The 16,353-nt window shown below is 43.6% G+C and overlaps 1 protein-coding gene across 2 annotated transcripts in view; it reads right to left on the minus strand.

Moving 5' to 3' along the window:
- Window positions 1-1,178: 1,178 nt before the first annotated feature.
- Window positions 1,179-16,353, minus strand: part of ptprt (protein tyrosine phosphatase receptor type T) — a 1,581,811-nt gene continuing 1,566,636 nt past the window's right edge. For both annotated transcript variants that reach the window (XM_038803435.1, XM_038803434.1), the window contains 3 exons: window positions 9,295-9,458; window positions 8,286-8,421; window positions 1,179-3,691 (listed from right to left, as the gene is read on the minus strand). In XM_038803435.1, the coding sequence (XP_038659363.1) occupies window positions 3,638-3,691; window positions 8,286-8,421; window positions 9,295-9,458 (354 nt within the window). In that variant the 3' untranslated portion in view covers window positions 1,179-3,637. The remainder of the gene's footprint in view (window positions 3,692-8,285; window positions 8,422-9,294; window positions 9,459-16,353) is intronic.

Genomic DNA, 16,353 nt, shown 5'->3' on the forward strand with positions numbered 1-16,353 from the left:
TTCCTCCCTGGTCAAGTCCACATCTAGAAATTTTTTCAACACCTGGGAGCTGAACTCGCCATCGAAACCCGTTCTTCAGAGATTGGGCAGCCATTTTGAAAGGGTACCCCGATCTCTAAGCGAGTTCAAGGGTCCCCCACACCCCTCACCCATGGACAATGTCAACCCCTCCCCCCTATACACACATGGGCATTACCACATACACGCCCAAGTGAGGACACCCCATTATGGGATTGCCGAGTGACCTCCATTTACAGGCCTCCCAACCCCCCTATCAGGCCCTCCACTTTCAGGACCCCCACCCTAACACCCCAACCTTTATGGGACCTCTTCATACCCACCCTCAACCCCCATTTCATGGCATGGCCGCCCTCAAGCCCAGATTCTTGGCAGCCCCAGGCACTATGGCATAGCGATCTGGACACCCTGGCAATGCCCCTGTCAGCCTGGCAGTGTTTCTCGGAGGGTGATCCAGTGGGCCAACCTGCTCTGTCCCCAACCCCTAAGGGTCTCCAATGGCCTGGGAAACCCCCAGGTGCCATTACACCTGGTCCATGTTTGTGTGGACCAGCACTAAATGGAGGCCAAGCGAGGTCTCCCAGGTGAGGCTGTTAGGTCCGGGCGCTGGGGGAATCCTGCGCATACATATTCAAATGATCCTGATGGATTACTTAAATATGCAAATCTGGATCTTGTCTAGTGGCCTCTTGCGAGATTCAACGGCCTGAACCCGTCACCAAGTTGGCCGCGTCGAGACGGTAAATCGCACCTGTGGTGTGTTTTTCCACTGGCTTTCATGGCGGGAGTCACTCCACATTACTGCTCCCGCCACAAAACTTAGTCCCAGATTGGGAGAATTCGACTCCAGAATTCTGCAGTGTCTTAAGCTGGGAATGTACTCCGCATGCTAATCAGTAATTCTGTTTTGGACTCATTTTAGCCTAAGGGACGTTTTAAACAAATTTCAATAACAGAATTAGTTGAAATGAAAACAGAAAATTCTTGAAAAACACAGCAGGACTGGCAGCATCTGTGGAGAGAGAAACAAAATTAATGTCTCACGTCGAATCTGACTCTTCTCTGGAACAACCGAGGTGGTTTTCTGCAAGTTCCACGTGTCTATGCCTGGACCATATATCACACAGAACATCCAAATCAGCAGAGGCGGATACAGCATCTGCATCACATATTCCATTTGCTTTATTATACAGATGGCAGAAGGCCCATTTTACAAACATTTCCTTACAACATACAAGAATAAATTAGTCAGATGGCATTACAGTTGTAAAAAGGTCACATTACTTTTATATACTGTCAAAAATATATTTCATATATTATTTGACTTCACATAACTCACCACAATTTAGAAAGCTAGAAAAGTAACCGGCTACAGAATATTACACAGCGAAGCTATTCAAACATGCTTTCGTCTACCAAACACAGAAACTGATCTGAGAAGGAAACAGCAAACACCAATGAGCACAGGAGAAGAAACTTGGTTTGAGTATTTTCTTGTTTGTACGTTGGTTTACTTTTCTGATTATGTAGTGTTAGTATTTAAATTAGGCAGCCTACTGTGAAATATCCAGGGCATTGGGTGTTGAAATGGGGTGGGCAGGGAGGTGGGGGAAAAATGCTGGCACAGGCACAGTCAAAAAACAGCGCTTGCATTAGATTACAGCATAAAACCTGCTCGGCTTGTCGCAAGAGCCATTGACACATAGTTCAGCATGGGACTGTTTTAATTTGCTTTAAGTAAATAGTGGCAATTCGGAACGGAGTTTGCTTTTCCAAAAGTGCCACATTTTTGATTTTGCTTCTTGCAGTAAGAATGCGGAATTCTGCTTTGATCTTTTAAGGTCAAATAATGAATAATTTAGAATTTGTTCTTCAACACCAGCAGGGTCTTTGCAAGGAATTACTGACTTTGGCCAGCCAATCATGATTTTAGATATTATTCAGTCATATATTAATAATATCGTGAACTTTACTGAGACTTAATACTGTACCACAGATTTGACCTTTGGAACAAATCTTTCCACATTATATCTGAAGATTAGGTCTGTTGCATCTCATGATTAGATATATATATATATACTTTATATGGATGGGACAGATGTCTCAAGGTTTGTGCAAACATGTATTTGGTGAAGCCAAACAAACTGGGAGAAAACTATTTTGCACTGATTACGTTTGTATAAATGATGCACAGCCGATGCACAATCACAGCAACGTGAAATAAATTAAGAAAAATATTCCAGACAAAACTTAAATCTTTTACAGGTATTCTTCCGTCAGCGAAGAACGCTATTAAAAATGACAACCAAGCAACCTGACAGGAGGTAGAAGTTCTAAAGTCCTTCTAAAGTTTAAGGACTTTGCACAACTCAATTTTTGTTCCTCTCTTACAAATATGTATTTAAGGAGCTCACGTAATCTACAAGAATTGTAAGTTAATAAACAGTTTATAAAGTTTTGAGAAAGCATGAGAATGATGCTTTGACAAGGTCTCAATAAAAATTAACAAGATATGTACTAGGTTTTATGCTACAGTCTTGCTTTCTGTCAGTAACAATGAGCTTGATGAAACTGACTATATCACACCAAAATACAGCAAACCATCTTTTCGAGGCCCTCAGGTACTACAACCTTCTGATCTAATGCACCTTACTGATGGCTCCATAAATCAGAGAATGCCCGGGAGTTTAATTTTTTCATCATTATTATCGATACTCTGGCTAATGCATTTATGCTAAATTTATAGTCTGGGCTATTTTAATGCAGTCGTTCCAACCTGTTTTTTTTTTTTACAGATTAATGACTGTGTTAGAATAGCAGACAATTTACGGCAACGGTATTAACCAATAAATTGATAAAAAGGGCTTCAGATGAAATGTATCTCATTCAAATTAAAGTAGAAAATGCTGGAAATACCCATTATTTAATCTGCAAAAAGAAGAACGATACATATTCAGCTGACTCCGTAACATTCCAACCAAACGTTGATCCTTTGTTTGAAGGTTAGACACCTGAATAGTTGAAAATGTTATTGCGGGCTCTTTGAAGGTTACAATGATGTTTTAACCCCTTTTTCTCACAAAAACAATTTGTGCTCCCAAACTGTACCATTTTAATGGAAGCTGCAGATAATGGAACATCAAAATTACCAGGAAATCAATATACAGCAGAAATATTATTGCTTCCTTTTATTTAGCATTTCTAATCCTAATTATTTAAAAATGCTTAATAAAGATTTGCTAATAATAGATTATTGATAGCATTCATTAGTGCCGTTATGCAAACAGTTTAAGCACAATGGAATGCAATATACGAGGACAATTGACACAATGAACAGTTGGCATCCAAACCGATGACATCAATTTACTTCTGGCATAAGCACAACTCTGGTGAAAGATGGAGTAAACCGACACCTCCAGGTAGTTCTTGCGGTTAACGCGTGAGATTAGTACCGAGATTTTGCTTGCTTTCTTTTCTGGTTTCAACATGATCCTTGAGAACACAAATTTATGCGAACGTTTTCCGGATGCACATGTTTTTTTTTTGATACATGATATGAAGATTTCTTCTGGTAAAATGATCACTGTGCTGGCACAATGAAGCTTCTCGTTGCAAAAGTTCAAAATGAATTCAAATACTCCAGTGCCACATCATAGCAGAATTTATATTGCTCCTAGAAGAGAAAAAGACACACTCCCTATAAATTCTGCCTCTTTCCCATGACCAATGGTGTTTTCTGTTAATAAATATGCACAAATGAAGGCAATAGTGATTTGGGAGATCACTCTCCCACTGGCTGGAGTAACACCTGGTACAAAGGAAGGTTATTGCATTTGTTGGAGGTCAATCATCTCAGTCCCAGAAAACCTCTGCAGGGGTTTCTCAGATTATTGTACTAGGCTTACTTAACATCAGCTGCTCCAATTATCTCCATAATATGCTCAGAAGTGGGGCTGTTCACTGAGGATTGTATAATGTTTGACTTTGTTTGTAACTCTGCAGGCAATGATGCAGTCTGCACCCACAATGAACAAGACTGAATAAAATATCCAGGATTGTGTTCATCAGCAGCACATACCATTCATACCAGACAAGTGACAGAGAATGACCAACTTCAACAAGAAATCATTTAACCATCTTCCCATAGTCATCAATGACATTAAGATCCTGTAGAATCACCATTAGCCTAAAACTGGACAAGCCACAAATGGCAGAATGTTAGTGCCACTCTCCATCAGGTTTGCCAATGGAGATTCCCGGAAAATTCAGTGGGTGACCTTCTCACCATTTACCTGCTCGCTCCCGACCTATCAGAAATTTGACAGGCCCCACCGTCACTTCCCACCTCTGCAGCTTCCCCCTCTACATATATTTGTCCTGGGCTCCCAGTGCTTAAACTAGGTTCAGTCTCACCGTGACCACCAGGACGTGGCGCTGATTAACTGGCAGCTCTCTGAAGTGGGACTTCTTGCAGAGTGAGCGATGGAAAAGAACATTAAATGGCTATGAGGTCGCCAACATCAGCAAGGGTATCAGGCGGAATTGGGGGGGGGGGGGTGGCTGGTGGGGAGCAGGAAGTCTCGTCATCCACAAAGTCTTCCCTATAAATGCAGTGATAAATGCAGCAAATTTGTGTGTGGCTCTCTTTGACTCTGTCTGTTTTTTAGAATGCATGACAAACAGTGTGATGGAATACCCTACAGTTGTCTGGATGGATGTATCTGTAACAACGTTCAAGAAGCTCAACACTGTACAGGTCAAACCAACTGTCTTGATTGATGGATCCAATAGGTTAAATCATCTACTCTTTCCATCAGCAAAGTACTATGGTTGCATTATGTACCATGTGCAGGATACACTGCAGCAAGTCACCAAAACTTCTTTTAGCAGCATCCTGCAAAGCTGTGCCCTCCACCCCATAGAAGGATAAGGGCAGCAATTGCACCTCCAGGTCTCATAAAATCTTGACTTGTACCACACAACACACAGACTGCAATAGTTTCAAGGACCGTCTCAAGGTCAACTAGGAATGGGCTGTAAGTGCACTGTGACATCCACATCCTGAGTAAGAGTATTAAGAAATTCTGTTGGTGCAATATTGTGAAATTATAACAGTGAATTAACACGGATTGTTCTTTGGCCAGAGAGAATATATTAGAAAATATTACAAAGTAGTAGGAAATGAATGCTTCATTTTTTTTGATTTGTCATGGACGTAGGCATTGCTGAGAAGACTAGCATTTATTCTCCATATCTAATTACCCCTAATGGGGGGAGTGGTGATCCGCTGTCTTGACCTGTGGCAACCTGGGTAGGTACACCCACAGTATTGTTAGGTAGGTAATTCCAGGATTTTGACATGACAATGATGAAGGAGCAGTGATATATTTCCAAATCAAAATAGTGTGTGACTTAGATGGAATTTAGAGGTGATGTTTCTCCAATGCAATTGCAGCCCAGGTCTTTCTAAATGGTAGGGGTTGTGGGTTTGGAAGGTACTGTTGAAGAAACTTTGGCAGGTTTCTACAGTGCATTCAGTGAACAGTACACACTGCAGCCATGGTGCGTCAGCGATGGAGGCAGTGGCTGTTTAATGTAGCGAATAGGATATCAACCAGGGAGACTGGAATTGTGTTGAAATTTCTGAATGTTATTGGAGCTGCACTCATCCAGACTTTTTGTCTTGAGCTATGTAGATGATGGATAGGTTGGGGAGTAAGGAGGTTAGTTAATCACTGAGGATTACCCAGCCTCTTGCAACCGCAATATTTATATGGCTGGTCCCTGTGATGATATGCCTGTGGGCTATATCATAGTTGGATGAGTGCGACCTCCAACCAGCAGGTGGCGGGTACAGGCACACCATGCGGTCTCCAGACCAAGGTCAAGTGACTTGGGACCCAGATATAAAGGGAGACACATCCGGCCATCTTGAGAAGAAGATTGGGAGGGTAATAGGATGTACATGTAATTGGTTGGCGCTAGGTGTAGGTTCCAGAGGAGTAGCAAGACTCCATGATAACATGCTCTGTATCAGATTGTCATCTTACCACACAAGGCACAATAAAAGGATCCTGGTTTGGACAAGTCGAAGTGTTTGATGAGTTACTTCATAACATAGATATAGAACATACAGTGCCGAAGGAGGCCATTCGGCCCATCGAGTCTGCACTGACCCACTTAAGCCCTTACTTCCACCCTATGCCCCAAACCCCAATAACCCCTCCTAACATTTATTTTTGGACACGAAGGACAATTGTTAGCATGGCCAATCCACCTAACCTGCACGTCTTTGGACTGTGGGAGGAAACCGGAGCACGCAGAGAAAACCCATGCAGGCAGTGCCCCAGCAGGGAATCGAACCAGGGACCCTGGCGCTGTGAAGCCACAGTGCTAACCACTATGCTACCGTGCTGCCTGGTACAAGGGACCAAAAACAACAGCCCATTTATATTGTTGGTCAATGGTAGTACACAGGGTGGGACTAATGCTGTTAAATGTCAATGGCAAGGGATTAGCCCCTTTGTTGTAGGAGATGATTATTGCCTGATACTTCATATGTTGCATAAATGTAACTTGGCACTTACCAGCACAGCCTTAACGTTGTCCATAATTAGTTGCATGCAGGACTAGGCTGCTTTAGTATCTAAGGAGTCATGAATGGAACTGAACACTGCACAATCATGAACAAGCATGCCCACTTATAGAATTACAGACACTTAGAAAGGTTACAGTACACAAGCGGGTCATTTGACTCCCTCATCTTTTCCCTGCAGCCCTGCAATTCATTTCTCTTCAGATAATGGCATAATTCTCTTTTAAAAGTCATAATTGAATCTGCCTCCAGCATACTCTCAGGCAGTGCAATCTAGATCCTAACCATTTGCTGTGTAAAAAAGTTTTTGTCATGTCACCACTACCTCTTTTGACAATCACCTTAATTCTCGGTCATCCGGTGTTCAATCTTCCTATTTTCAGGAACAGCTTCTCTCTATCTACTCTGTCCAGGTCATTCATTGTTTTGAAAATCTCTATGAAATCTCCTCTCAGCCTTCTCTTCTCAAAGGGTAACAATCCCAACTTCTCCAATTTACCCACACAACGAAAGCTCTTCATCACTGCAGCCATTGTCGTGAAACTTTTTTGCACCCTCTCTAATGTCTTCACATCCTTCCGAAAGTGTGGTATCCAAAACTGGACACAATACTCTAGTTGAGGCCAAACCTGCATTTTATATGGGATTTTCATAATTTCCTTGCTTTCGAACTCAGTGTCCCTTCTTACAAAGCCCAGGATCCTGTAGGATTTATTAAGCACTTTCCAACCTGCCCTATCATCTTCAATGATTAATGCATATATACCCCAGGTCCACCTGCTCCTGCACCCCCTTTAGAGCTTATTATTTATGTTATATTGTCCCTCCTGATTCTTCCTGCCAAAATGAATCACTTCACACTTCTCTTCATTAAACTTCATCTGCCACTTATCTGCCCATTCCACCAACTTGCCTGTATTTTCAAGAAGTTTATCTTTATTCCCCTCATAGTTCACAATACTTCCATGCTTTGTGTCATCTGCATTCTGACCTTAAGATGGAAAAGTCTTTGATGGAGCAGCTGAACATGGATGTTCCCAGGACATTACCTTGAGGGACCTCTGCAGAAATGCCCTGGGGCAGAGGTGATCAGCTTCCAGGAGGCACACCCAGAATCTCCCTTTGTGCGAGGTTATGACTCCAGCTACTGTAAAAGTTTTTCTCTTGATGCCCATTGACTTCAATTTTAGAAGGACTCCTCGCTTCCACACTCATTAAATGCCGCTTTGACATCGAGGGTAGTTACCATTACCTTAGAACGTAGCTGTTTTGTCCATGTTTGGACAAAGACTATAATGAGGTCTGGAGCCGAGTGGTCAACTCAGAATGAACACCAGTAAGCAGATGAATAAGTGCTGATAAATACCATTGTCAATGGCACTTGTTCATGACTGAGAGTGGTCTGATGGAGTGATAATTAGCTGGTGTGCATTTGTCTTGCTTTTTGTAGGCAGGACTTAGCAGGGCAATTTTCCACTTTAATTTTTTAGTGGTGATTTTTGCTCATTGAAAATAATTAGGTTAATACCCGAATTAAAGCAGTGGACAGGAGCCTCACATTGAACAGAGTTAAGCATTCACTGACTAATGCATAAACAGCAATTTCTAGACTCAAACTTTCAGAGAAGTTCTTTTGCATTATTGGAATACCCAGAGAGGTATTCAATCTTACCAGTGTATCTACCATGTTGGATTTGTTGTTTCGTAGAGTTTTGACTGTGTGAAAAACATCTATTATATTCTGTTGATGAATCATCTCACAGATACTGCGAACTACACAAAGTGTTCCACTTCGCCCGCCACCATTGCTAAAAGACAAAAGCACATGCATTTTTAGCGAGAAGGTGATAAAGTCAATTAGCACGTTATCCCTGGACCCTCTAATGCAGCATGGTAATTTAAAATCATCTCATTCATTCAGTAAGTGCTGGTTATATATCCATTTGAGCGGGGAGGTTTCCTTAACAATCTGTACCTGACAATATATCTGGTGATGAAATTTGTTGGCAAATTCTGAACCTTTGAATGTTGAAGTATACATTTGAAACCTGATAAGATTGAAGAAACAGATGGCTCTTCTCTAAAAGATATGTGATGGTGCAGCTTCATGCTGAATGACCGAGAATCCACGCACAAATCTACTTCAATCTGTACAAAATATTCATCTCGCGGAGGGTGTAAAGACGGCTGGCGTGGGAAGTGATGGATTGTGTTATAGAGATGTGGTGGTGGAGGGGAGAAATTAAGTTAATTGTGTTTGGAAAGCTTTTGGCTCCATCTTGGTTGTGCTAAGTGTTCCATCACCTACAATTATAGCACTGAATTTGAAAAGTACCTGCTCTTGGGGGAAAAAGATGAACAATAACTATTGATCCCCCATGTTGTTACACAGGTGAATGAAAACCAAGTGCAGCATTCGGGTCCATCAGGGTTAGGGTAACCATTGCACATGTGAAGAAAAGTGCAAGGGGCGATGAAGCAGGTGGGAGAGAGGAAGGACTGGAGGGAGGATGGTAGCAGCGAAAGGGAAAGCAAAGGAGGGGTTAAATACAAAAAACAGTGAGGCTGAGAACAGACAGAGGAGAACAAACAATTAACGGAGTTCATTGTGTGTTAGTAACTTTGAAAGGTATATTTTATTTAAAGAAAAGTGTTAACACCTGCATGATGTGAATACTCACAAGCAGTGTACCACTGTGCGACCATCACCCCCATCATACTCTTCTTGCCATTTCTCCAGACGCCGGATCAATTTCAAAAAGGAGCGTTTTGACACTGGAGTATCCCTGTAAGATGGCCAGCCAAGGAACTGGAACTGTTGTACAATGCGGTACCCATCTTGAGGCTAGAAGACCATTTACAGATGGAAAAATTAAACTTGAATTTATTCACGATCCAGAATATTTTGTAGTTATGAAACATATCAATAATAAAAATGTATTCAAGAAAATACAATATAATCCAATCACTTAATGCTAAATGCCACAATGGCATTAAGGCTTTGACAAAGAGTCATCGGACTCGAAACATTAGCTCTTTTCTCTCCCTACAGATGCTGCCAGACTTGCTGAGATTTTCCAGCATTTTCCCTCCCCATGGCATTAAGGCTACTGATACCATAACACCTCTGAACGTAGATGGGATCCATATATGATATTCGTTTTTAGCAAGTGTGCCAAGATTTCCACTTATGAAGTGGTGCAATGGGCCAACGTGGGAGTTTATTAACATAATGTGGTCTGGTTACCATCTTAGGGAGAGAGAAGGTATTTATACAAACTCAAGAATACTTAAAGTAATCTCAACACAAACTATGGGCACGATTCAGCGGCCTCGTCGCATTCGATTTGGTATTGGGATGAGGCTGTTAAATCTCACGAGAGACCTCTCACGAGATTCGCAATGCTCAAAATGTCTTGCGAGATTCAACAAAACGGGTGGCACAGCCAGGATGACAGAGGCACTGGCAGGGTGCCAGTGCCATGAATCCCAGGTGCCAGGTTGGCATTGCCAGGGGTCGGACTGGGATGCGCTTGCCAGGTAGAGGGGGATTCAAAACAGGTGGGGAGTGCCTGAAAGGGAGAGGAAATATTGGGCAGTCTTACAAAATGGCGTCCCAGGCTGCAAGGAGCCTTTCATGCCAACAGCTTCAACTCGCCAGCAGGAAATCCCTCTTACATGTGGCCTCGGTGGAGGGAATAGCACGATGTTTCCCGGCACTGCCGGCATTGAGAAACACTCTGCTAAACGAGCCATTCAGTGGACTTTAACTCAAGTTATCAAGATTGAAACATTTTTATGGAAGGATGAAGGATTGGTAGATATCAAATTTTCCGCAACTCCAAATGATTGATTCACTTAAAAATAATCAGATGAAACTAAGTCAAGGGGGTGAAATTAGTCTAAGTCAGTCAAATGAAATCAGCTTGTACTGAATTGGTAGCTGATTTTTCACCGGGCCATAAAGTCTTTCCACTGAGGATCACAAAACAATAGTTCAAAACCTTCTTGGCAATTCTTCAACTTTCAGGTTCCATACTTAACTGAAATTAATAATCTTGGCAATATTATCCGAGCAAATGGAAAATGACAATAGGTGCAATACATAACAGGGTGTGGATTTGTTAGATGCCATTTTGTGCTACTGTACTAGACTGGGTTCACCCTGTTGGAATTAATAATTCCACTCAGTGGATAATATCATTTCAAGGCTTCTCTCAAACGGTCGTCGATTTGTTTTGATAATGGAATTTGTATCTAAACAGCACAACATTTAGTAATTATCTGGTTAACTTCATCCGATTTTAAATAGCTGGGAGATTATTCGGCGGGTTGTGTGTTAATCTTGCAATGTATCAGGACTATTACTAATCACTTTCTTCCAGATCCATGCATCTATCTTCAAATCTTAGAACCCCATTCCACTTTAATTTGCAGTTTCTCAATGATTCTTACTGGAATTCTGTTATATATTTTAGAGGCTTTGTGACTCATCATTTGTTTTAGCTTCGCTTCCTATGGAGGTCTGTGAATCTGCTGGGATACGTCTCCAAAGTGCGAAAAACACTCAAGTTATTTCTGGGTATTAAAACAAAAATTATTGAAGACTTTGTTATGAATGCATGACTCTGACGAGACAGAGAGCTCGCAAGCCTCTGACAACTGGAGTGTTGGAGGCCAGGGTGATGTTGAACCATAAGAAATTGTTGAGCCTCTGAAGTCATCCATTAGGTGGCAAATGCTGGATGTCCAGCGGAATGCACATGGAGATCTGGCAGAGATTCCTGAGGGTTTGTGAGCATGCTTTGTAGAATGGAGGAGTCCATGCAAAGTATTAGCATTGCATTGACCCTTAGTTCTGAACGCACAGTATCCTTCATGGATAGATTGGCAATTTTCATGGAGCGCCAGCTCCAGGAACTCAATCAAGGGTTTCTGGGGTTATGATCAGACCTATGAGGCCAAACACTGTCAGTGATACCAACAGGGTATTACCAATGTGAAAGGTGGATGAGGCACCTATTGACTCTGCCAGCTGTTTGCCCATCAATGCGGATCAAGCCATTTCAAATAAACCTCATGTTGGCGGATGGCCTGCAGCTGCATGCATCGGGGTGTTCCTGATGATGGCAGCACCGCCTCTGCCCCGCTGTCAGTGATCTTTGTGACTGAGGAAACATAGATAAATAGAAGATAGGAGTAGGAGGAGGCCTTTTGGCCCTTCGAGCCTGCTCCGCCATTCATCACGATCAAGGCTGATCATCCAACTCAATAGCCTAATCCTGCTTTCTGCCCATAGCCTTTGATCCCATTTTCCCCAAGTGCCATATCTAGCCGCCTCTTGAATATATTCAATGTTTTAGCATCAACTACTTCCTGTGGTAATGAATTCCACAGGCTCACCACTCTTTGGGTGAAGAAATGTTTCCTTATATCTGTCCGAAATGGTTTACCCTGAATCCTCAGACTGTGACCCCTGGTTCTGGACACACCCATCATTGGTAACATCTTCCCTGCATCTACCCTGTCTAGTCCTGTTAAAATGTTATAAGTCTCCATGAGATCCCCCCTCATTCTTCTGAAATCCAGCGAGAACAATCCCAACCTAGTCAATCTCTCCTCATTTGACAGTCCTGCTATCCCTGGAATCAGTCTGGTAAACTTTCGCTGCACTCCCGCGAGAGCAAGAACATCCTTCCTCAGAGAAGGAGACCAAAACTGCAGACAATACTCCAAGTGTGGCCTCACCAAGGCCCTGTACAATTGCAGCAACACATCCCTGCTTCTATACTTGAAACCTCTCGCAATGAAGGCCAACATACCATTAGCCTTCTTTACCGTCTGCTGCACCTGCATGCTTACCTTCAGTGAATGGTGTATAAGAACACGCAGGTCCCGCTGCACACTCCCCTCTCCCAATTTATAACCATTCAGGTAGTAATCTGTTTTCCTGTTTTTGTTTCAAAAGTGAATAACCTCACACTTATCCAAATTATACTGCATCTGCCATTGATTTGCCCACACGCCCAACCTGAAACCACAATGATTACGGAGTGTCCTGCCATTGTGAAGGGATCGCTTGCCCAGTCAGGGCCCAGTCAGGGCGCTCAGTGACCAGAGGATGGCAGCAAACGTCATCCAGGCCAAACGGGCATCAGAGTCAGTGTCTGCCTCCAATGCAGCTGCGAGTGATGGGGAAAGAACCAGAATGAGTTACTTGTAAGTTGATCATGAAATCTCTGCAAACACACACAGACTCTCTCAGGTGAGACCTGTGGTGTTCTTTGTATTGCTTATTTCGGGTGGACTACGTAGTGTTCCACAAATACCACAGTATAGCTTTTACTTAAACAACGCTATGATTTTATTTCGACTATGAAACTGGGTTTCGACACTTAGTCCTTTTAGAATACAGAATTGATCAATAACATCTAACTACACTCACCCATTGCTAACCTCACTCACAGGTATAACTATAATCTAATCTTCTCACACTAACTGCTCTGAAGACCTTACTCTTGCTGTCTCCTGCTTACTCCTCCCCCAAGGTCTAGCATCACTGCTTTATATAGTAGTATCTGCAGCTCCCATTGAGTCTGCACAGACCTACTTAAGCCCTCACCTCCACTCTATCCCCGTAACCCACAAATCCTCCCAACCCTCTTGGACACTAAGGGCAATTTAGCATGTCCAATCCACCTAACCTGCACATCTTTAGACTGTGGGAGGAAACTGGGGCACCCGAAGGAAACCCACGCAGACACGGGGAGAACGTGCAGACTCCACACAGACAGTGACCTAGCGGGCAATCGAACCTGGGACTCTGGCACTGTGAAGCCACAGTGTTAACCACTGTGCTACCATGCTGCCCACATCCCCCTTTCTTTGTGAAAGAAAAAATTATGACAGCGGTTCTGATATTTTCTTTTATCTCTGACCTAACAGTATTGCTATCTAAATGACTAGTAACTATCTTATTAGCATACAATGCAGTATTTCTTTGTATTAGTACAGTTACATCACTTAGATGAGAATGGTTAAATGACAATCACATGTTCAGTCTCTCTGGAGGTTGTCTTCTCCTGGTATAACAGCTCAGTGGAATATTCAAGGCATTAGGTTGCTCTAGTCCATCTAGCTGTGTTAGTGCACGACTTGGATCTAGTAAGGCAATGTCCTGATTTATGTTGTCTCGTAGAAAACCTTATTCACGTTGAACTTGAACCTTGTGCTTGACACGTAGTACTGCTCATCTGGGCCGGGATTCTCCCCTACCCGGTGGGGTGTGGGGTCCCGGCGTTCTGGAGTGCCGAAAACCACTCCGGCGTCCCCAAAGGTGGGGAATACTCTGCACCTTTAGGGGCTAGGCCCGCGCCGGAGTGGCTCCCGCTCCACATACTGGCGCCAATGGCCTTTGGCGCCCTGCCGACCGGCGACGGGGCTGGCCGAAAGGCCTTTGCCTGTCGGCGTGAGTCCGCGCATGCGCCGGAGCATCAGCGGCCGCTGACATCACCACCGGCGCATGCGCAGTGGAGGGGGTCTCTTCCGCCTCCGCCATGGTGGAGGCCGTGGCGGAAGAAAAAGAGTGCCCCCATGGCATAGGCCCACCCGCCGGTCGGTAGGCCCCGATCGCGGGCCAGGCCACCATGGGGGCACCACCCGGGGTCCGATCGCCTCGCGCCCCCCCCAGGACCCCGGGGCCCGCTAGTGCCGCCTGCTCCCGCCGGCACCAGAGGTGGTTTAAACCACGTCGGCGGGAGAGGCCTGACAGCGGCGGGACTTCGGCCCATCGCGGGTCAGGTGGCGGAGAATTCGGGACACGGCGGGGGTGGGATTTACGATGGCCCCGGGCGATTCCCCGACCCTGCGGGGTGTCGGAGAATTCCACCCATGTTCTCTCTGAACAGTGCTCCTCATTCTGTTTGCACCAGGTAGGATCTGTTTTCTAACTTTGGCAAGATTTGGCCAACCACTTTCTGGATCTTGAATCCTCACAAAGTCTCCTTTGGAAACTCAGCAAAGGTCTGGTATGTCTATTGTATACCTCTTTTTGTTTCTTCTTTGTCTTAGTGAATCTTTCTCTTATCTTTTTATTATCAGTTTCTGGACTGATGATGTGTGGTAAAGTGCTTCGTAGACTTCTCCCCATCAGCATTTGTGCAGGTGAGAGAGTCGTCGATAACAGTGTTGATCGGTATGCCAACAGCGCTAATGACATGTCTTGACCATCTTCACTTGCCTTTCGGAACAATCTCTTAATTATCCCTATTCCTCGCACTGCTTTCCCATTGAACTGTGGATAATGTTGGCTGGAGGTCACTTGGTTAAAATTATATTGCTCTGCAAACTGTGTCCACTCCCAACTTGAGAAACACGGACCATTGTCAGAGACAACGATAAGCTGACTACCATGGCATGCAAAAATCGATTTTGCTGCCTTTTTTTAACCGATCTGGCAGTCAAATCTTTTAACAACATCACCTCTAGAAAGTTGGAGTAATAACCTATGACTATCAAGTGATCATGACCCTGGAAATGGAATAGATCCATGCCCACCTTGTTCCATGAACAGGTCACAATTTCCATTTGTTGCATGATTTCCTTGCTCTGTGCATATTCTGATCGATCTCTCTGTTCATTCCTGGCTAATACACCGATTGTCTTGCTCGCCTATGACACTTCTCGATGCCTTGTGAACCTGCTGCAGAATCCCTAGACGTAAACTGACAGCTATCACTATCCTGTCTCCTTTTAGCAGGACACCATCAATCGTAGTAAGGTCATCTCTTATGTTTTTAAAGGGTGATTTGCATCCAGCAGGCCATCCTACGCTGAGGTATTGTTTTACCTTCTGAAGCGTCAAGTCCTTTTCAGTTTCAGCTTGTATGGTCTGTAGTTTGCGATCAGATACTGGTGGTATCTCAGAAATTAAACAAACTTGTGATTCCACTATTTGGACTAACACAGGTTCTGATGTTTCAGCATCAGTAGTTGCCCTGTGTTCTGATGTTTCAGCATCAGTCGAAGCTATGTTTTCTGATGTGCCAGAAAAGGTCTTACCAGGAGAGGTCTTACTTATCACCTAGGTCTTCCCTGGACTCTTCATCTGTGTCATCTTAAGTACCCATTGAGTGAATCCTTTCCACTAGTTGCAATCTTTCACAAGCAGCAATACCAACCAATGATGTTGTGACCCTCTACGACCTCAAAGTCGATGGGTCACTCTATTTTCCCATTCTTTACGACGATACAGCATGACCCCTTTGCAGCTATCCTGTTACCACTGTAATCTCTGAGCTCACAGGTGGACTGCTTTATTAGAAGCTTACTGATTGGCTTGCTTTAAAGATCAGAATGTGATATTTGTGTGCGCTCCTGTGTCAATCTTGAATGGGATCCATTCACCATCTATTTCAAGTGAGACAGTGCACTCCTTTATTATCTTTGAGGGTATGTTTATTGGTCTGTCTTCCCAATCCAATAAATCAATCTTGGTAATGGCTTCAATCATGAAGGTATCGGATAATGCATAAGGTGAGCAATCCTCTCTATCTTCTGTGATTTGGTATTTTTCTCAACACTTTGCACACTTTGGATCCTTCTGCCATTCCCTATATTGCTGTTTAACTTTGGTTATTGGAACAGTCGGTTCAAAACGGCACTGTGCTGCAAATTGGAATCACAATTGGAACAATGTTTCCCTCTCGCTGGACAATTTCTTTTTTTACTGTGGGTGTGTC

The sequence above is a fragment of the Scyliorhinus canicula genome, chromosome 7, assembly GCF_902713615.1.
Source record: "Scyliorhinus canicula chromosome 7, sScyCan1.1, whole genome shotgun sequence".
In the NCBI taxonomy this organism is placed as follows: Eukaryota; Metazoa; Chordata; class Chondrichthyes; order Carcharhiniformes; family Scyliorhinidae; genus Scyliorhinus; species Scyliorhinus canicula.